General features: G+C 40.6%; 1 protein-coding gene across 11 annotated transcripts; it reads left to right on the top strand.

Moving 5' to 3' along the window:
- Positions 1-7,793: 7,793 nt before the first annotated feature.
- NPM1 (nucleophosmin 1) lies at positions 7,794-20,621 on the top strand. Of its 11 annotated transcripts, none has more exons than XR_015149008.1 (12): positions 7,794-7,948; positions 9,726-9,805; positions 10,362-10,481; positions 10,774-10,867; positions 11,068-11,174; positions 11,270-11,340; positions 14,761-14,815; positions 15,168-15,251; positions 16,004-16,105; positions 17,486-17,556; positions 17,863-17,937; positions 20,265-20,621. XR_015149008.1 is itself a non-coding variant. In XM_086362240.1 (12 exons), the coding sequence occupies exons 2-12, from the start codon at positions 8,849-8,851 to the stop codon at positions 20,301-20,303; spliced, it is 870 nt and encodes a 289-aa protein (XP_086218366.1). In that variant the 5' UTR covers positions 7,794-7,948; positions 8,777-8,848; the 3' UTR covers positions 20,304-20,621. The 11 variants fall into 11 exon arrangements, 8 of the variants coding, with proteins under 8 accessions (XP_086218366.1, XP_086218363.1, XP_086218364.1 ...); XR_015149009.1 differs by having other exon boundaries at positions 17,110-17,556; XR_015149007.1 differs by having other exon boundaries at positions 14,743-14,815.
- The last annotated feature ends 746 nt before the right edge of the window (positions 20,622-21,367 follow it).

The raw sequence follows: 21,367 nt of genomic DNA, 5'->3' as shown, positions 1-21,367 counted from the left end.
TAAAAAACTGGGTCTAGGCCTTAGTAGTAACAGAACTATGAGGAGCCCATATTTGTAGACTCTCTAAATCTCTTGAGTCATGAGAGGGAGAAAATGGGCCTCCAAGACCTGGAGTGGTGATATCTGAGGGGACTATGTTTGACCTCATAGGAACTCCAGCTTCCTCTGAAGCCATGGGTGTGCAGGAGTAGCCCACTGCCCCTTGCTGGAATCCCCTTGCCTGAAGATTACATGGGTTCTGACCAAGGTGGATGCCTTTCAAGGTGATACTTGCCCTCCCCAACATCTGTCTTCAGCTCCCCCACTGGCTAATAGACCAGTGACTAGAGTCAAGTCACAGCATGGTCCAGATCTGATAGGAAAGAAAAGGGATTATTCCCTGAAGAAGTTACATGGCCTAGAACTGGGAAGAAAAACGCACTGGCAATGGATTTTAAGGAATGAGAGGTGAATATAAAGTTTGTTGATAAAGAGGATCTTTTCACAGCCTAGAAATCAGTACCTCAGCAAGGTTCCTGGAGCAGCTCCAGCTGGGGTGACTCCTGAAACTTTGGGGGAAAAAATTATGGCTTACATAAATGCAGTTGTGTTAAAGGATGATACTGAGGAAGAGATAGCAAAACTCATTATGTAAGACACCAGATGATCAGATGAAAGGGAGGGCAGAGGTTCTTCCTTTCATTAGGTGACACAGATGTATTAGTAAGGGAGACATTGTAATCACTAAGAAACTCAGGACTGGCTCTTTTCCTGGACCAGGTGGTGATGCAAAGGCAAGGTGGATGGAATTACCCGAATGGGCACTAAGCCTGGAGTATCATCTGTGGTACAGATGAGAAGTTTCTGACAAGCTTTATGGGAGAACCATGGTGCAGACCCCTAGGGTGCTGGAGCAAGGGCAAGCAGTCTGCAGTAGAGAACCACTCAAAGAATGGCATCTGCAGTGTTACTGTGTCCTGGTAAAGACTGAGTATCTGAATGTTGAGTTTTAAGCCAGCTTTTTCACTATCCTTTTTCACCATCATCGTGGCAAATAGATGGGGAAACAATGGAAACAGTGACAGACTTTCTTTTCTTGGGCTCCAATATCACTGCAGATGGTGACAGCAGCCATGAAATTAAAAGACGCTTATTCCTTGGAAGAAAAGCTATGATCAACCTAGACAGGGTATTAAAAAGCAGAGACATTACTTGGCCGACAAAGGTCTACATAGTCAACCTATGGTTTTTCCAGTCGTCATGTATGGATGTGAGAGTTGGGCTATAAAGAAAGCTGAGGGCTGAAGAACTGATGCTTTTGAACTGTGGTGTTGGAGAAGACTCTTGAGAGTCCCTTGGACTGCAAGGAGATAAAACTAATCGGCCCTAAAGGAAATCAGTTCTGAATATTCATTTGAAGGACTGATGCTGAAGCTGAAGCTCCAATACTTTGGGCACCTGATGTGAAGAACTGACTCATTGGAAAAGCCCTTGATGCTGGGAAAGATTGAAGGCAGGAGGAGAGGCGATGACAGAGGATGGGATGGCTGGGTGGCATCACTGACCCAATGGACATGAATTTAAGCAAACTCCCATGATGGTGAAGTCCCATTATGGGAACATGGTGAAGGATAGGGAAGCCTGTTGTGCTGCAGTCCATGGGGTTGCAAAGAGTGAGACACAACTGAGTGTCTGAACAACATCTGATTGCAGGGTCAAATCACTGTTAGACCCACCAAACCATAAAACTTGGGAGACACAGCTTGCTGTGTGCTTAGTCATTCAGTCGTGTCTGACTCTTTGCGACCCCATGGACTGTAGCCTGCCAGGCTCCACTGTCCATGGGGATTCTCCAGGCAAGAATACTGGAGTGGGTTGCCATGCCCTCCTCCAGGGGATCTTCCCAACCCAGGGATCGAACCCAGGCATCCTGCATTGCAGGTGGATTTTTTATCATCTGAGCCACCGCACTCCACTGCACAATGAAAGTTAATACATCCAGGATTGGGGTGAAGTGGGTTCAAGGCGCACAAGCAAGTTATTTGAACAGATGGCCCAGACTCCATACCACCTACTTCCAGTGCACCAGTGCTTGTAACTGTGGTTTCTTGGGAGGCTCCCTAAAACCAGCTGACTAAGAGAGAAAACCCTGGGCTGGTTTATAGATGGGTCAAGTCAGAATGTTAGTGCAAGCTGGAAATGGATGGCTGTCACACAACACCTCCACTCAGAGGTGACCCTGAAAGACAGTGGGGAGGGAGAATCCTCCCAATGGGCAGATCTCTGGATGGTGCTTTTAGTCACCCAATTTATGTGGACAACAAAAAGGTCTCATGCAAGGAAATACAAATACTCACAGGCTGATTGCCCAGGAACTAGAAGGAACAGGATTAAAAGACCAGAGACAGGAAGATCTGATAAGAGTTGGACAGGAAGGACTTAGTGACTCAACAACAACAACATTCTTGAAAAGGGATTAGTTTGTGGATGTTATTATTAATAATTCTAATTATTGTCATATGATATGCCAGGAAAAAGGAAAAAAAAAACCAGGAAAAAATAATCATACCTAGGAAACAGATAGAGGACTCAAATATCATGAGCTGCTTTAGGGCAACCTTAGGGTAGCGGCATTAGTATTTCCTAGTCCTTCCTTCTCTTCCTTCATTTTAGCCATTAGATTGGGGGTGCACACAAAATTAAAATTAATTCCCTACCTACAAGGAACTCACATGTAAACACAATGAAACATGGTAACGTTTAATAGTGGCAGTCAGTGAAAGGAAAATCCCTTCTTCTAAAGCACATGAGCCTCGGCTGCAGCAAAATTTCCTCATTCAGGACTGTTTGGGCACATCTTGAAACCCGTAGCACAGTTTGGTGCTATCATCATCCCTACCTGGAACGGTTCTTACATTATCTATGATGAAACTCTGCCCCTCTCCTCTCCAAAGGTGGGTGTTTCAAGTAAGGACATAATGCTGCTGCTACTGCTGCTAAGTCGCTTCAGTTGTGTCTGACTCTGTGCGACCCCATGGCTCCTCCGTCCATGGGATTTTCCAGGCAAGAGCACTGGAGTGGGGTGCCATTGCCTTCTCTGAGGACATAATGAGAGGATGGATTTAAAATATCTGATAATAGAAAGTTAGAGGGAGAGATGGCAGTTTAGGCCCATTCCTAGATCAGTCTCCAATTTTATATTGCAGTTTTTGCATGGTGTCTTTTTTGATGAAACATAGTTCAACAAATGGAGAAGGTAATGGCACCCCACTCCAGTACTCTTGCCTGGAAAATCCCATGGACGGAGGAGCCTGGTAGGCTGCAGACTATGGGGTCCCAAAGAGCTGGAAACGACTGAGCGACTTCACTTTCACTTTTCACTTTCATGCATTGGAGAAGGAAATGACAACCCATTCCAGTGTTCTTGCCTGGAGAATCCCAGGGATGGGGGAGCCTGGTGGGCTGCAGACTATGGGGTCCCAAAGAGCTGGAAACGACTGAGCGACTTCACTTTCACTTTTCACTTTCATGCATTGGAGAAGGAAATGGCAACCCACTCCAGTGTTCTTGCCTGGAGAATCCCAGGGACGGGGGAGCCTGGTGGGCTGCAGACTATGGGGTCCCAAAGAGCTGGAAACGACTGAGCGACTTCACTTTCACTTTTCACTTTCATGCATTGGAGAAGGAAATGGCAACCCACTCCAGTGTTCTTGCCTGGAGAATCCCAGGGACGGGGGAGCCTGGTGGGCTGCCATCTCTGGGGTCGCACAGAGTTGAACACGACTGAAGCGACTTAGCAGCAGCAGCAGCAGCAGCAGTTCAACAAAATATATAAATGAAAGTGAAGTCGCTCAGTCGTGTCCGACTCTTTGAGATCCCATGGACAGTAGGTGCACCAGGCTCCTCCGTCCATGGGATTTTCTGGGCAAGAGTACTGGAGTGGGTTGCCATTTCCTTCTCCAGGGAATCTTCCCGACCCAGGGATCGAACCCAGGTCTCCTGCATTGTAGACAGACGCTTTACCATCTGAGCCACCAGGGAAGTCAAATCTTTATTAAGTTTTCAGATAATGCTAGAGTGACATAGTAAGAAGTAAATTTCTTAGTTCAAAGACAAATTTCTCAAAATCTTTGGGCAGGTGGACTAGGACCATAGGAGGAAGGTGGGAGAGAGGCAGTGAATGCCAATAACTCAATTATATGTATCTCTACTCTGTGAATTTATAAGAAATCATCTGTCTTCATGTCTAACAGGTGAATGTATAAAGAAATATGTGCTGAGTTAAACAGTCCCACTTCCTACATAGAAAGCATAGTCTCTTGGGCGATGATTATTTGTCCAGTGGAGAGGTAAACACACAGACATAGGAGGCAAGCAGAGGTTTCTCTCTCCCTTTCATTAGTTTTGGGTTTTGGAAAAGTTACTTAACATATTTAACCCTGTTTTCACATCTGCAAAATGAGAAGAGTTATGAGTTGAATTGTGTCCTCCCAGAACTCACATGTCCAAGTGTTAGCCCCCAGTACTTCAGAATGGGACCTTGTTTGGGAATATAATTGTTGCAGATATAGTAAATTAAGTTAAAATGAGGTCATACTGGAGTAGGGTGGGTCTCTAATCCAGTACAAACAGTAGTCTTATTAAAAGGGGAAATTTGGACATAGAAACAAAGAGAATACAAAGGGAGAATACCATGTGAAGATGAAGGCAGAGATCAGAATGATGCTTATAAAAACCAAGGGACCAGCTCTGCCAACACCCTGATCTCAGCCTCCAGAACCTTGAGACACTGAATTTTTCTTGTTGAAGCACCCAGTCTGCGTTGTATTGTTAAAGCACTCCTTACAAACGAATACATAGATTAAAATAGTTACAGCCTCAAAGAACTGTAAGATCATATGCATTATATGATGCACAGGAAGTGTTTAATATGGTGATTGGAACATAGAAAGTACTTAAAAACTGGTTGCTATTGTTATTGTTTAGATTAATAGACTCAGCCAACAATGAGTGTATCTTAATAGATGCAGGTTCCTGGGTAGGGAAGATCCCCAGGAGGAGGGCATGGCAACCCACTCCAGTATTCTTGCCTGGAGAATCCCATGGACAGAGGAGCCTGGCAGGCAACGATCCATAGGGTTGCAAAGAGTCAGACACGATTAAAGCAATTTAGCAGGCACACGTGCACTGAGACAAGACGTACTCTGCAGTGGCCTCCCCAGTATCCACCCCATGTTCTTTTCAGATATCCGTAAGAATATATATGGGAAACCCCTGGTGGCTCAGTGGTAAAGAATACACCTGCAAACAGCCCATGTGCTATGGAGCAACTAAGCCCACGCACTCTATTAAGCCTGTGTTCTAGAACCTGGGATCCAAAACTACCAAGCCCACGGGCTGCAGCTACAGAAGCCCCTGTGCCCTAAGAGCCCATTCCTTGCAACAAGAGAAGTCACGGCAATGAGAAGACCATGCATCTCAGCTAGAGTGTCTCCCACTCGCCACAAGAGAGAGAAGTCAGCACAGTTACAAAGACCCAGCACAGCCAAAAATAAATATTAAAAAAACCAAGTTGAGCAATATATGGATCATATATGTTAAAATATACCAAATCCCTCCCCCCCCCCAACACACACAACTATGTAATCCTTCCCTTCTCCCCAGATATAGTCTGGAAGTACAGTCACTCAACTACTAACACTGATTAACCCTTAGGGACTAGGAATGGGGATATGAGAAGAAGGGCAGTTTAGTTTTTCACTTGCTTAAGTTTAAATACTTCTAATTTATTTAAAAGATAATGAGTATTCATTACATTTTTAAGTCTGAGAAATGCAAAAAGTGTTTTTTTTTTTAAATTCAGTTGATTCCATGAGATCATATCTAGACTAAGCGCCTACAATATTGAAAGAGAAAATGTATTTATATAACATGAGCTATGGCTCCCAAATGTATGGGCTCTGTCCAGAGGTGTATTGAATAATCATGGTCCAGAATCCAGAAAGAAATTACGAAGTGGTTCCAACTTTTATTTTCGAAGGCTTAAAAGACATTAATCCCTTCTCCACCATCCTGTAGCTCCTCTTTTGAGAAGTCCTCATTCTAAACGTCTAAATCCTCCTCAGTCACAGGCCTGTCCTCTCTTTTATCAGCCTTTCTCAGTTTTTTCTCTAGCAATTGCTCACACTCTGCATTTTAAAAGACCCAAGAAGCAGGCTGGCAAAGACTTTTCTTCAAGTGGGGGCAGGGAAAAGGAGGGGAACAGCTTAGTCCATTCACATAGTGTAAGCATTGATTTCTCCAAATTTAGAAATGTTCTTCTGTTAGTAATTGGTTTATGTGCATCATAGTTTATCTCAAGTAGATTGTATTCAGAAAAAAAGAGGGTAGGGAATTACTGCCACTGCTTTTATTCCTTACAGCACTTCTTTATTATTTGATCTGTTGACATAAAAAAGATAACTAGGGGAATCCTAGGCAAGTGTCCAGGGGCTGCGGTTGCGGGAGTGGTGGTCCTCAGTTTGTCAAAGCGTAGCTTGAGATGCTCATATCCAGGCTTACTTCCAAAGAGACTAATTAATAGGCATTTCTTACAAGTCTGATGCCTTCTTTACAGGTCAGAATCTTCTCAGGAATGTTAAAGACTAACAAGTGCACTGCCTCAGACCCTCATACAATGAGGGTCTCATATATGCACCCTCATATAATCTTGCGAGCTGTTTTAGATGGATGTTACTATCGAACTTGGAGCTAGAGAACCCTCACTTGTTTGGGCACCGGCTGGTTTCCTTGTTTGAGAAGTGGGGATAGTCACACATATCTCACAGAACCTTACAGACTCGACGTGTCCGAGTCTTTGCGACCCTTTGGACTGCAGCTCGCCAGGCTCCTTTATCCCTGGGATTTCCCACAGAAAAGCACTAGAATGGGTTTCCATTTCCTACGCCAAGGGATCGTTCCGGCGTTTCCTGAGTTGCAGGCAGATTCTTAACCCTGGGCCTTCAGGGAATAGCAGTTTAAAACCTTCCATCTGGAGAAATCACTCAGGCTTGGTTCCTGCCCTGCTCGTGAGGAATAGGCCAATTTGTCCCTTTTTGCCTCCAAAGGACATAATGAGGAAGGACAACTAAGGAGATGTTTCTTCAGAAAGGACAGGGCGATTAAAAACAGTTGAATAAGAGTGACCAGCAGCTACATCTTTTCTCTCCAACAGATAATATTCCATAGTTTACTGTATGTGGAACCGCAAGCTTTAACTTTGGGGAAACAATGAATTCTGAGCCCAGGTCTTCAGGCAAGTCAAATAAAAACCCGCAGTGGTTATGCCTGTGTGGAGGCCTACGAGGCACGAGGGGATGGAGAAAGGTGAATGGAGCCGCTCTCCGACCCACAACCAGCTAGCCGTCCAATACTTCTCGCCCTCCAGTACCTAACACAGCTCAGCGTTGCCGGCGCCATTTTGCTGGGTGGGCTGCGCAGGCTTTTGGCGCAAGGCCCGCGCGCCAGAGCGGGAGAGGACGTGGAAGGCTTGAAGGAGGGGATCGCGCACTACCCGGGGAAGCACGCCTGCGCACCGGCCGCAGCTGCTGCGGAGGGGTGGGGCCGGGGTACAAGTGCGCCTGCTCGGTGGGAGCCCGCGGAGTACCTGAAGGAGGTGGGGGGCGAGGTAGAAAGGAGTGAAGTTGAAGAGCGCTTGCGCACGAGAGCGACCGGGAGGGGCGGGTGCATCGGAGCACGCGCGCGGAAACGGGACTTGAGGAACTCTCGCGAGATCTCCTGGGTGCTATATATGTACGCGGGGAGCCCGCGTCCTTTCCCTGGTGTGATTCCGTCCTGCGCGGCTGCTGGTTCCAATAGTAGTCGTTTAATTCCGTCCGGCTTCTCTCCCACATAAGTGCGTGCAGCCAACCCATGGAGGATTCAATGGACATGGACATGAGCCCCTTGAGGCCCCAGAACTATCTTTTCGGTAACTGCTGGGGGCTTGGAGCGAGGCCGCGGAGGGCCTGGAGGCTTTGATGGGGGGGTGGAATCATGTTGAGGCCTGGGTTGGCGGAGAAAATTAAGCAGGCTGGAGGTCTGAGGGAGTCGGAAGCGAGCTGCCAGGATCCTTCAGCCTGAGGGATGGGGATCCAGGAGAGTCGAGCCGGCAGCACGGAGAGGGTGGGAAGGAGGAGCGGCCTGAAGGCTGGGGCATGAGCGGTCGGGGCCTAGGGCCTGAAGTAACTTGGGAGCGACCGGTTGAGAGTTTGGCGTTAGCTGGCATGGTAGAACTCCGGCTACAGTTATTCTGGGGGCTTTGTGAGTTGATAGGCTTCTGATTCCGGGCGGGTGCCTGATGCTGGTCTCCGGGTTTGTGGTGCAGGAGGTTGTGTGCTTTCGGGGTGTGAGGCCTGAGCCTCCTTTCCTAACGAGAAGATGGATTGAGCATGGCGTTGTCATCGGGCCTCAGGGTCAGGAGCTGTGGGGCCAAGACTCGGTCCCGTTGCCTCGGCCGGTTGCACGGGGAGGGGAGGCGCGGCCCGGCCGGGCTTGAGGAGGCCGCGACCGCGGGGAGCACGTGGTTGCCACGTGGTTGGGAGGAGGGGGTGTGGGAGCTACATCCGGGGCTTTCTGGTGTCTTGTCGCCCCCGAGCCAGGCGACTCAGGGCTTAATTGAGGCTGGTGGGCGGGAAATGTTAGGTGAAGTGGTTGGTACCGCCAGGACTCTGGAGGTCTTTGTTCAGTGCTTAACATCTATGTTGGTAGTACTCGTTGAGAGAATCATTTTTCTAATTTCACCGCGCCCACTTTACAGATGTGGTACTGAACTTAGAAGCGGCTTAAGGAAAATTAGACGACCCTTGCTTCCAGAACTATTGCATTACAAATGATTTGGGGCGGTAGAGGGAGACCAGCGAAGGCAGCCTTCTGTAAGGTTTTGGGTATTTCCCTCTCATGCACAGTGTAGCATACTAACGGTCTTGGTTTTTCAGTCTCACTAAACTTAATTGTTGAAGCCATTTCCTTGTGTCAGGCTTTGAGGCATCTCTTCCAGTAACTATTAGATGGTAATTATTTAATTCTGATGGTATTTCAAATAACTGCCTATTCATGAATGGTAGTAGTAACATGCACTATATACGTTAAGGCTTTTATTCCTAGCATTTTGAAAAACTAGCTTTTCGGATCTATTTCTATCAAAATTTTTATGTAAACTCTATTGGAAATATCCTTAACATATTTCCATGTTTTAACTTCTAAGCAGAATTTAATGTACATAATTTCTGACACCTCAAAAGTGGAATGTTGACCCCTATAAGGAGTTTAATTCTACATTTGTAGTTTTTATGCTACAAATACAAGCTGTGGATGTAGGTGTTTGTGTAACTCTTGGCACTTCTAAATTTGGTTGGCACTTTTCTTGGGAATTTTGGTAGGTAATCAACTTTTTTAAATAGTGGGATTTTATCAGCATTGTTAGGATGGGTTTCAATTCCAGCTTTACTAAATTTTTGATCCTATTTCTGAGACTATGTAGTTGAGAATTAAATAGTGTAGGGGGAAAGTGAAATTTATAACGCTCTGTATGGATTTTGTTTGATGTTGATAAACTTGTGTTCAAGAAATCCAGGGAGTGGTACCTCTTCCCTTTTGGTAGCTAGAATAGTAAAAATTCCTTTATAAGTTAATTCTTTAGTTACACACACTGAAGTTTCAGTGTTATTTTTCTCCTTGTTACAGTTGGTTTTGTTCTTAATTTACAGGTTGTGAACTAAAGGCTGACAGAGATTATCACTTCAAGGTGGATAATGATGAAAATGAGCACCAGTTATCTTTAAGAACGGTACTTAAACTTTTAAAAATAAATTACATAACCTTTCTTGATTTCAGCCTCTTAGTTGTTATTACTTAAGTGTGCCTTAATACTTTATAATAGTGTTTTTCTGAGTTATTGTACATACTTGATTTTCTAAATGTGTGTGACAGGAAACTTGGCCTATTTACCACTTACTTGGCAATTGTAAAGTCCAGTCACACTGTTCAGCTTTGCTTATTTGTGTACTTCGCTTCTTCAGTTGGATTAAAAAGCCTTTTAAGAGAGTGATAGATACAGATATTACTTTGTTCCCCACAGACAGCCTAAACCTAACTTGTAAGTGTCTAGTAAGTGTTAGGTGACTTATACTTTGCATGTGTGATGACATAAATATCTGTGTTATCAAATGTGTTTTTCTGTTTAGATTTACTGAATCTTAGTCACATAAAACTTGAAGACAGCATTGTGCCCAAGTCAGTTTCTCTGGTCAGTGGTAATAATGAAAGGTTGTAATTGTCTGCTTTTAAAAACAACTAGCTTGAGGGGCTTATAGAAAGCTGAAGCACTGTTTTTCTCTTTACAGGTCAGTTTAGGGGCTGGAGCAAAGGATGAGTTACACGTTGTTGAAGCAGAGGCGATGAATTATGAAGGCAGTCCAATTAAAGTAACACTGGCAACTTTGAAAATGTCTGTACAGCCAACGGTAAGGGCGCGTTAGGACTTTTAGTCTAATTTTGTCTGATTAGATTTTATTCCAATTCTGCCACATTAAGGTGGGTATCATTTAGGTTACTCTTCTGTCACTGGGGTGACTGATAACTCTTGAACATGATGGTAGCTGCTTGTTCATGAAAAAACAGGCTCATTGATTTGTTCATTTGGCTGATGGGTTTGCTTGTTCAGAAACATTTTAAAGTTACGAACAGATTTCATACCAAACATGTAACCTTTTATTTTTTTCCCACAATATTTAATGGTTTATAATTTCTTTTTAGGTTTCTCTTGGGGGCTTTGAAATTACACCACCTGTGGTCTTACGGTTGAAGTGTGGTTCAGGGCCTGTGCATATCAGTGGACAGCACTTAGTAGGTATGTTACACTATTTATTCTTTTTAATGCAGTTGCTTTGTTCCCAATTTGGACTTTATAAAGTATGTTTAGTTCTGGTGCTACTGTCTGTAATAGGTTCAAGTGGGAACCTAGTAATTTATAACTAGAAAAGCAGTGTTTTTTTCCCTGAGTTCTTGCTGTTGAGTTTTAGTAGTGGCTAATAAAGAAATTTATTTTAGCCGTGGAGGAAGATGCAGAGTCAGAAGAAGAGGAGGAGGAGGAGGTGAAACTCCTGAGTATATCTGGAAAGCGTTCTGCCCCTGGAAGTGGTAGCAAGGTTCCCCAGGTATGGATGTAATTTACTACACAGAATGTATTCTTTCCTTTAGTTCAGTAGTTTGGATAAACACTTATGAGTGTATGTCCAATTGTTTTTTAAAGAAAAAAGTGAAGCTTGCTGCTGATGAAGATGAAGATGATGACGACGATGACGATGATGATGATGATGAAGAGTAAGTAGTAAGCCCTTAGAAACTTGACCTAGTCGTATGGGAGTGGTTATGAAAACCATTTATCAAAATCATGTGGGATTAAGTAACTGTTCTACACAAGAGGTGAATGGTCAGTGGTTGTCAGTTTGTGTTAAAGGATGAGGTATGTAGCATTTTCTAAATATATTTGACTAGGTTCCTTTTTTTTCCCTGAGGAGGATTTAGTGGATACATTACTATATGCTGAGTCTGCTGTATTTTATTATTGTACAGTAATAAATGGGTTAGGCCTAAAAAGAATCTGAATAGCTCCAGCTGTATACATTTTGTAAGTTGTCACATGATGATTTTTTTTCTCCATAAAGTATTTTGGCCCATGGTTGTCTGGTCCTTAGGAGAGAATTAGATTCTAAAAGGGAGAAGGGTTTTATTGGAGAGTTTAATGATTGTAAACATTTGATATGTTTGTTAACTAGGTTGGACTATGGTAAAGTTACAAACATGCTATGGAATAAAATGCTAGTCATAATCAGTCTTTCCTAATAGCAATATAAAAACTTGTTACTATTGTATGTTTAATTGCCTGTCAGCTTTGTTCTTGAGTTCTCATGTTGATGCATATATACTGAAACCAACTGAAATTGGAATCTAAGACAGACCCTGAGAGAACATGCACTAATGAAAAATTATATCTGCAAATCAGATTTTCAGTAACCTCAACTAGCCAAGCTGGTAGTTATTTAAAAAGGTCTTTGAGCATGATAATGAAAGCAGAAAATAGGAAATTTTAAATTAAATGCTTAAGTTCTAAGTTACCTGCATATCACACAACAAACACAGTATAGTTGGTGTTTGTTGTTACTTGATTATTCTTGGGCTTTCAGGACTTCCTGTCTTTAAAAGGGGTAATTCCTGATGTAACTACCGTGTAAGTAGTTGGTCTTCTTGTCTTCCATGTCTCCTTTAAGTTTTCCTTAGTTAGTTGATCAGGGAGGAATGAATAGTGTAGATGGTAACCAGGTCCAAATCAGGAAGATTTTTAGTAAAAGGGGGAAAAAGTATATAGTCAGATACATGAGTAAGTAGAGGCAGTTAATAGATCCATTGAGGGTACTAAGTTTTAGATTCTGTTGGTTAGGAGACAGTGATCAATGGGTCCTGTTTTGGGGGTGGAAAGGGTATGGTGTGGGGTTGGTTGACTTGCTGTTGATGTAAGCAAGAAAAGCTGAAGACCATTTAGTACATTAAAAGTTTAATATGGCCAACACAACACTGTTAACTATATTCCAGTATAAAAAGTTTAAAAGTTAAACTTTTAAAGGCCCAGGGAACTGTAACGGGTAACACTACTCTAAGGACAGTTTTTGGGGCCCGGAAAGTGTTAGGTACTCAAGCCTGGTCAACCAGGGGCCCAGGTTGGGCAAGAGTGGCCATTCTCCAAGTGGCCCGTGCTTAGGGCTGGGTCCTGATGCTCCTTGGGCTGTACTTCCAAGTTTTGGGTTTTCCCACAGGAGCCAGGTCAAGTGAGCGGGTGGTGGAGACTGTTCTGGTTCTGCATTGAGGTGGCAATGGGAAAAGTGGGGTTCTCCAGAAAAAAACACTGTCTCCACCTGTTTTATTAGGCAATATTCTGATAAGTGAAACTGCTTACAGTACTGGTAGTAGCTGTAGACAAATCATTGTCATCTTACTTTTCATTATGGGGTAGCCCATGTAGTTTTTGTGTGCTAGGGCCTAAATTGATAAAAATCACTGATAAAAGTCACTTAAAAGATTTTATATGCTTTTAGTGTAAAATGGTACTTCATGCAGTTAACACAGCAGATGTTTTTCTCTGGTATTGGAAAAGAGGTGTTTCTTTGGTTGAACGTAGATAAAGTAGTCTTATTTTTGAGACTATATATATAATACGCAGTTTGTGAGGTAATTAAAATTTCAAGCAATTCCACTATTTCCTGTTTCAGACTTGTGGACTTCTCTAATAATTGGATTCCACCCCCCACCCCCTAGTTTGCACATTTAGAGTGTACAATTCGGTAGTTTATGGTATATGCCCAGTTGGGCAGCCAGTTTCAGAACATTTCATCACCTCAGGATGGTATAACCCCTCATTTTCTCCAGCTCTAGTCAACCACTAATACACTTTTTTTTTTTTAGATTTGTCTGTTTTGGATATTTCATATAAGTAGAATCATAATATGTGCCCTTTTCTGCTGGTTGGTTTCACTGAGCCTCAATATTTTTAAGATTCACCTTTGTAGCTGTGCCAGTACTTGTTTTATATTATTGAGCTATAAGAACTTTTGTATGTTTTGGAAACAATCCCTTAGAATTTACAAATGTTTTCTCCCATTCCATGTATTGTCTTCTCTGTGTGACAGTCCTTTACAGACAAGTTTTTTACTTTCATGAAGTCCAGTTAATTTTATTATTTGTGATTTTGGTGTCAAACCTAAGAAACCATTCCAGTTTTATAGTTTTGGCCCATGTTTGATCTTTTATCCATTTTGAATTTTGTATGTACTGTAAGGCAGGGGCCAGTTACTGTGAATACCCAGCAGTCCTAGCACCATTCGTGAAAGGTCTTACCCCACTGACTGGTCTTTCCCCCCTTTTTGAAAATAGTTAACTGTGCTTACATAGTTTTGCTTCTGGACCCTTCAGCTCCATGTCTGTCCTACCACTAGTAAAACATTCTGATTTCTGTTGCTTTGTGCTTTTTATACCTTAGTTTGTAATTACTTAACATGAATGCTTCAACATTGTTCTTTGTCAGGTTCATTTTGGCTTCCTTGAGCTTCAATGTTAGTTTTAAGATCAGTTTCTATGGAGAAGCCACCTAGGATTCTTTTAGGGATTGTGTTAAATCTGTAAATTAATTTGGGGAGTTGCCATCTTGGTATTTACTGGTCCATGAATGTGGGATGTTGCTATTTTAATTTCTTTAACCCTATTTTCATTTTTCAAAATCTGTTTTCAGTTGTAAAAAATAACACTCTACCATCTTAACTATTTTAAGTGTGCAGTTTAGTAGTTTTAATCACAATGACATTTTGTTTAACAGCTTCAGCTCATCTTGTAATACTAAAAACTGTAACCGCTGAATAAAAAGTCCCCATTTCCACCTTTCCCCTGGCAGCCACCCATCTTTTGGTTTCTGTAGAGTGATTGCTTTAGGTAAACCTCAAATTAGTGGAATCACAGAGTATTTGTCTTGTGACTGTCTTGACTGTCTCACTGAGTGTAATGTCCGTAAGGTTCATCCATGTGCTGCGTTTGACAGGATTTGCCTTAAGGATTGTGCTTTTAGTTCTTTTGTCGACCCTCAAAAGTTTGATTTGCTTTGATTGACTAAACTTGTAGGTTCATCCACTTTCTAGATAAGCTTTCTAGATTTGTTGAGTACATTGAATAAGTAATAAGCACTTACTTCATTTGTAGTGATGATGATGACGATTTTGATGAGGAAGTTGAAGAAAAAGCTCCAGTAAAGAAAGTAAGTAAGATACAGTAATTTAAGATTGTTTGAAATAGTTAATAACAAAAGGTGGGGATTTTTTGATGCCATTGTTTGATGGTTATCAAAAGTTGTCATAGAAGATGTTGATCTCCTACTTAAAATTGCTCTTGAGTAGGGCTATTTTGGAAACATTCCTAATAGTGAAGAATTAACTTGTTTTCTTTGTGTAATAGTAGCCTTCTCCCCATTAGCCCTTTTGTGAAAATGATTATTTTATCTTAACCCGACTGCTGCTTTTACATGGTTTGGGCAGTTTAATTTGCAGTAAGTTTGTTCTGAAGGGAGGGGCATTGATTAAGATTAATGTGATGAATTTAATTAATTGCAGTCTGTACGAGATACTCCAGCCAAAAATGCACAAAAATCGAACCAAAATGGAAAAGACTCAAAACCGTCAACACCAAGATCAAAAGTAAGTGGTAACATACATACTGATGCAAGCTTCATTGAAGTAGTTAGGTTCTACTGCTCTCATAAAATTTGGTAGGTCTTTGGAGAAGGACTTTAGGGTGTCAAGAGAGCTAAAATGTGCTTATTTTGTTGGCATTCATCCTATACTGGACAGTTGACCCTTGAACAACAGTTTTAAACCGCATGGGTCCATTTATCACGGATTTAAGTGGTAAACACTACAGTAGTGCACACCCGTGGTTGGTTCAGCCTGGACGCAGAGGGATCGCAGGTGTGGAGGGCTGACAGTAAGCTAGTAATACGCATATTTCTGACCGTGCTGAGTGCTGGGGTCATCTGTTGACATTCACAGGTCAACTGTATATTGCGGCTGGCTTTCTCAGAAGGGAGAAAGCCAACAAAGATTTCTGTGATACTGTGTTTTTTAAGGGTTCTTGCTTATATATAAAAGGTATATTTATCACATAAGGCAGTTTCTCACAGCTGGCTGCATATTGGGAGATTTTCTCTTAAGTTCTGTGGAATGGGCCCCAGGCATAAAACTGTAATACCTTCTATTCATTCTTGGGTGCCTTCTAGTTTCTTATTCGTTTCGTAAGGAATAATTTAAGGGCAAAAATAATTGTTCAGATGAAATAATTTATACTGGTAACTCAACTCTGGTGTATACACACTTTTTTACAGTAAAGGATTTAAGAATTTTATTTATTGAGAAAATCCAGATACTGTGTTGAAATTTACTTTTTCTTCCAGGGTCAAGAATCCTTCAAAAAACAGGAAAAAACACCGAAAACACCTAAAGGACCTAGCTCTGTAGAAGACATTAAAGCAAAAATGCAAGCAAGTATAGAAAAAGTGAGTAAAATAATATTCCTTAAACTTTCTGGGGATTCGAACACAACTGTTTCTCATTTTTTAATCCTAATATACCTGCCCTTTTGTGGTGTGAAATTTTCTCAAAAATGGCTTACTAGTTTATAATCTCTGGTGATTTTTTTTTGTATATTTAAATTTACATATGCTTTATTTTCCATTATAAAAGAAATACAAGTAAGTTGATTGTAAGATATATTCTGACTTTAGATGTTAAATTAGACCATGTCCCATTCCTGTTCTGTTCATAACATGCCACAGTACCAGCAGAGGGCGTATGAGTCTTCTAAAATTGCGAACAGCTGGGAATGTAGTCTGGCTGTTACTGTTTTTTTTTTTTTTTTCAATTACTCACTTTTGACTAGTCAGAAACATTCTTCAACAAATGAATTATTTCTTTTTGCCTTTTGCACCAAGGTGTCACCAGTCAGTACATATGATACTTGAATATTTGAATGACAAACATGTTTACATTTAGTTATCGTTTGTCTTAAATAGTGGCCACATGTGAGAAAAAGATTAGCTTTTGTTCTACTTGCTTGATTTGGAGTTGGGCGAATCTACATTTCATGGAGTTTAGTGAACTCTGGAGTATGGTGTAATTGATTTAAATGCCTTGAAACATTTGAGAGGAACCTTTAAAATTCTATGAACAATATTAATATTCTTAGACCTCAGTTATTGAAAATAAATGTAGAATTGAGAGGAAAAGTTAATGACTCCTTTTCCCTTGATTTCTCTATGCCTTCTAGGTTCTGCAAGGCTTCGGTAGATTTCCTTTCCTTATGCAGTTATGAGTCAGTTGGAAAACTAACATTTTAGAACCAGAATGTATTTCTTGACTTTGTTTCAGTACTGCTGTAAACCTTTTAGCCTTCCTGGTATCACTGCTGTGTTTTTATCCTTTGCATACAGTGCTAGACTGACAATTTAGATATCCTCCCCCTCAATTTTAATATGGTCCTATCTCCTTGGTTTAATTGCAGGCTCATTGAACAGCCCTGGGCACTACTGATAAATTAAGCCCAAAGATGGGGAGAGGAAAAGGAGAGACACATATAGTCCAAACTGAGTATCATCAACAATCCAGACTGAAGTCTTCTATTTTAATCTCAATCCCCTTTCCTGATTGGCCGCCCACCCACACCCCTTCCAACACCCCTTCCAGGCTGGAAGCAATCAATTGATCTCCTAAAACACTTTGCCTGCTGTGATTCAGTGAACCTTATACTTTGCTTTCTATTTGTGCAGTTGCCTCACCTCTGACCATGTATTTCCCTAGCTGCTCAATAAATATTTGAATCAAATAACAGATGTGGCAGTAATTTAAAAGTGTAAATTAAAGTGAGGTTTATTTTATAGGTGATGAGGCAGTTAAGAATTCACCGCACCTGAAACTCCTTTATCTTTCTAAACTGCACAGAAGATTTCAGGTTAACAGCTGTTGTCACTTGTGTATGATACTCACAGGGGCTGTATGTTTTTAGAGTGGCTGGGAGTGGGTGGGTGGAAGTCCGAAACTTATTCTGTATGGAAGACCTAGGTCCTAATACGCTCTGCAAGTGTCTTTCTAGGCTTTTTTAAAAAAGGATTTATTCAGTATTAAAAGATTTGAAAGGACAAGGAATGATCACAAATAATCCCATGTAATAAATAGCACGCAAATCTTTGAGGAATTTCATAATGATCTCCCTCAAAAAATGCTTCTATACTTAGCCTTAATGCTTTTGTCTCCATAGGGTGGTTCCCTTCCCAAAGTGGAAGCCAAGTTTATCAATTATGTGAAGAATTGTTTCCGGATGACTGACCAGGAGGTAACTGAACTTTCTGGAGACATGACCAAATCCAGAATTTTTATTGTGATTTATTATGGTTGTTTAGTCTCTTTAGGTATTGGCTTCTTTTAAAAGGTTCCTAACCACAGACAACACTTCAGATTAAATACATGGAAACTCTTAAGAATTTAGTTGGCAAAAACTGAAAAGATAACTTTTTTAGTGCATTTTTCCCAGCTTTTATATAGTTGGTAAATTATTTCTTGGTTACTGAACTCGGTTTGCTTTTGGTACTGTGTTGGCTAAGGAATGAGCTGTGGTTTTCCTTGCTGCTCCGTTTGGCTCCTTGGGGCAGTCTGGTCTTTTTGCTTTCTTACGAGTTGGCAGAGATGATTTTCTCCATAGATGTTATGGGAAGTACATGTTGCTGAAATAGACCTAAGTGTAAAATCTGGAAGCAGGAAGCCAAATTGTACTCAATATATTGATTTAGATTTTGTATTTCTTGATATAAAGGTATTTTCTCAGTAAAAGAAAAATCATGCATTTATTTTTACTGTCATCTGGTTGACGACTCAGGTTGTAAAGGAAAATGTAAAAGCTGTTAGGGTTGCTAGGCATTGTGTACATACAGGACATGGTCTGTGTTGTTTTTGTCAGGACTCCCTAAATCTCCTGTGTTCAGCTTTATTCGGTAAATTAAGAAATTTGTTAATAGAGCTCTTTTTCTGCCATAATATTTAGTACTTAGATCACTTAATGGCAACACTTTACGTGAGTTGAGCCTTCATTGCCATGGCCTTGAGATAATCAGATTGAATCTTTTTGATTCTTTTGGTTGCTATTCTGTCTTTATGTATATTTGAATTCCAGAATGCCAGTGTATATTCTGAATAGCGGGCATTTTAGTAAAAATAAAAGCCCTTTTAAAATGGTGCAGTAGATAATTATTAATTCAGTGTTGAAAATCATGGCAAGTGAGATATATAAATTATCATCTGTAACTGGTAAGCATAAGAAATACATAATTTAATACCAAAGGAATTGGTAAAATACAATTTTTGATTAAGAAAAATGCACATGAAGATAAGAGTTGAAATCGCAAAGGCCTTCCAAATAGTATAATACCAGTCTTGTAGCTGAAATGACTGAACTCACTGCTATCAGAAGTATTTTCTGACTTCAAAACTGAAAGCATATTTTGAAGTGCCAAGATGAAATCCTGTAATAATGAAAAATATAACTCACTTCACTATTAATGGAAATTACCAAAACACTGATGGCATCACATTTTTATTGCATAGTTGCAGATACGAATAATCAGTGTATAAAATACCTTCCATTGCTTGTGCAGTTTTTCTTTCGAGTTGTTTGTGAGAATTAAGCTAATAAAATCTAGATGGGACCTGAGAAATAGCAACCTTTTGCAGAAACTCTTGAATTAGACTTAAGAAAATGTACTACCTTTTGAGGAAATAATTGCAGATAAAAGTTTTGCTGAATGTTTGTATAAAGGTGCAAACAATGTTTGGTCAAAGTTGAAGCATGAATTATTCAGAGGTCAGTATTCTCTATAAAGCAGGTCAGGGAACATCTGATAACCTTTTGACTTTTTCAAATACTATGAAATAGTTTGATATTTGTGTTTAACTTAATGATTAGAGAATGACATGATATTCAGTTCCTGTTGATTTGAAGCACTGCAGTATTAGTTTTTAGGAATGGAAAGACAAGTCATGGAAGATGGTTTTATGTGTTTAAACTGGAAGAGCTTGTCTGAGTAACTAATAAGGCAGAACATGTTATATATACTGCCTCATATGCCTTCTCATTAATAAAATTGGATGTGACCACTCTAGAAACTTCCAGTGTACCAAGATAAAAGCCTAACTAAGGAATTTGTAAGCAAATTCTGTAAAACAAGGAACTATTAAGATACATAGAGATAAAGGAGGCTATAATTGGTATATTTATATAGCTTATTTCAGGTAAATGTAATTTTTTAGTATGTGTCCCATGTATGGGTGCATGTTTTTCTCTGAATTTGGCTCTAAAGCAGGTGGCATTGAGGCAACATTGACCAAACTAGTCTTGATTTCCTTAGCTAAATGTCTAAGCTGTTAAGTGTATATTAGTATGAAAGTGACTTTGCCTACAAGAATCATAAGATTTTATGTTCAAATTGAAGTATTTGAAATTAAATTATAAGTTTCCTTGAAATCAGTTATTAATTAACTAGAGTGAACCTTTTTGGTGGTGGAATGAAAAATAGCTATTTTGAATTGTACAAAGAGACGAAGTTTAATTTATTGGTGTCTATGAAGTGTTGTGGTTTTTCAACCACATTTCTTTTTTTTTTTTTCCAGGCTATTCAAGATCTCTGGCAGTGGAGGAAGTCTCTTTAAGAAAATAGTTTAAACAGTTTGTTAAAAATTTTCCGTCTTATTTCATTTCTGTAACAGTTGATATCTGGCTGTCCTTTTTATAATGCAGAGTGAGAACTTTCCCTACCGTGTCTGATAAATGTTGTCCACGTTCCATTGCCAAGAATGTGTTGTCCAAAATGCCTGTTTAGTTTTTAAAGATGGAACTCCACCCTTTGCTTGGTTTTAAGTATGTATGGAATGTTATGATAGGAATAGTAGTAGTGGTGGTCAGACAGATGGAAATGGTGGGGAGACAAAAATATACATGTGAAATAAACTCAGTATTTTAATAAAGTAGCCCTGTTTCTCTTTCTATTATCCTCTTTATACTTTGTTAAAGAAATACATTTACATAATCAAATGTTCCTCAGACCTTCCTACCACCCAACCTAGCCTTTCACTCCCAAAGAAAATCTGGCATGTTAAATAGCCTGCAGCGGCCTTCTCAGCCTGGCTTCTCCTGTGTGAACCGGAACAGAAAATGCTTTCTGTGGCTATCTTTTCAGTTTATCCAAAATAGTACATAACATATTTGAGATTCTTGGGGGAGGATAATTTATTGCATGTAGTGGTTACACTAGAGCATTTTGGGACTAATCCTTAGAACCCCTTTAACTGTCTTAGCAAGATTCAGTTGCATGACAGGGCGGGATTCCCCTTCTACCTGTTTTGCCGTCGTGTATCCTCCAATAGCTTCTAAGATTGCTTTATTGATGCTGTTCTGGAGTTTTATGTCTTGCAGTCTTCTGGACCCTGGGTGGACTGTGGGTCTAGTCTCGAGACTCAGGTGTTTTCTTGGGAGGTTTAAGCCTCCTACTAAACTCCCATCCATTCTTAGGCCTTCCGTATGATTCTTTGTTTATCCTCATTCCTTTTTGTTTAAACTTGGAGAGAGACTTTATTTTCTGTCTTCAAATTTGTGTTTTCTTTTTTTAATTTCCAAATGTTCTTCCTTGGTTCTTGCGATGTAGTATCTAGAGTCTGAAAAAGACCTTTCTTATCCATGCATTGTTTACTCATTACCCCGCTCACTCCCAGCCTAT

The sequence above is a fragment of the Bos grunniens genome, chromosome 20 (assembly GCF_055505025.1).
Source record: "Bos grunniens cultivar Pamir isolate PY7600 chromosome 20, Bosgru_T2T1.0, whole genome shotgun sequence".
Classification (NCBI taxonomy): domain Eukaryota; kingdom Metazoa; phylum Chordata; class Mammalia; order Artiodactyla; family Bovidae; genus Bos; species Bos grunniens.
This window is presented reverse-complemented; position numbering and strand designations above follow the sequence as displayed.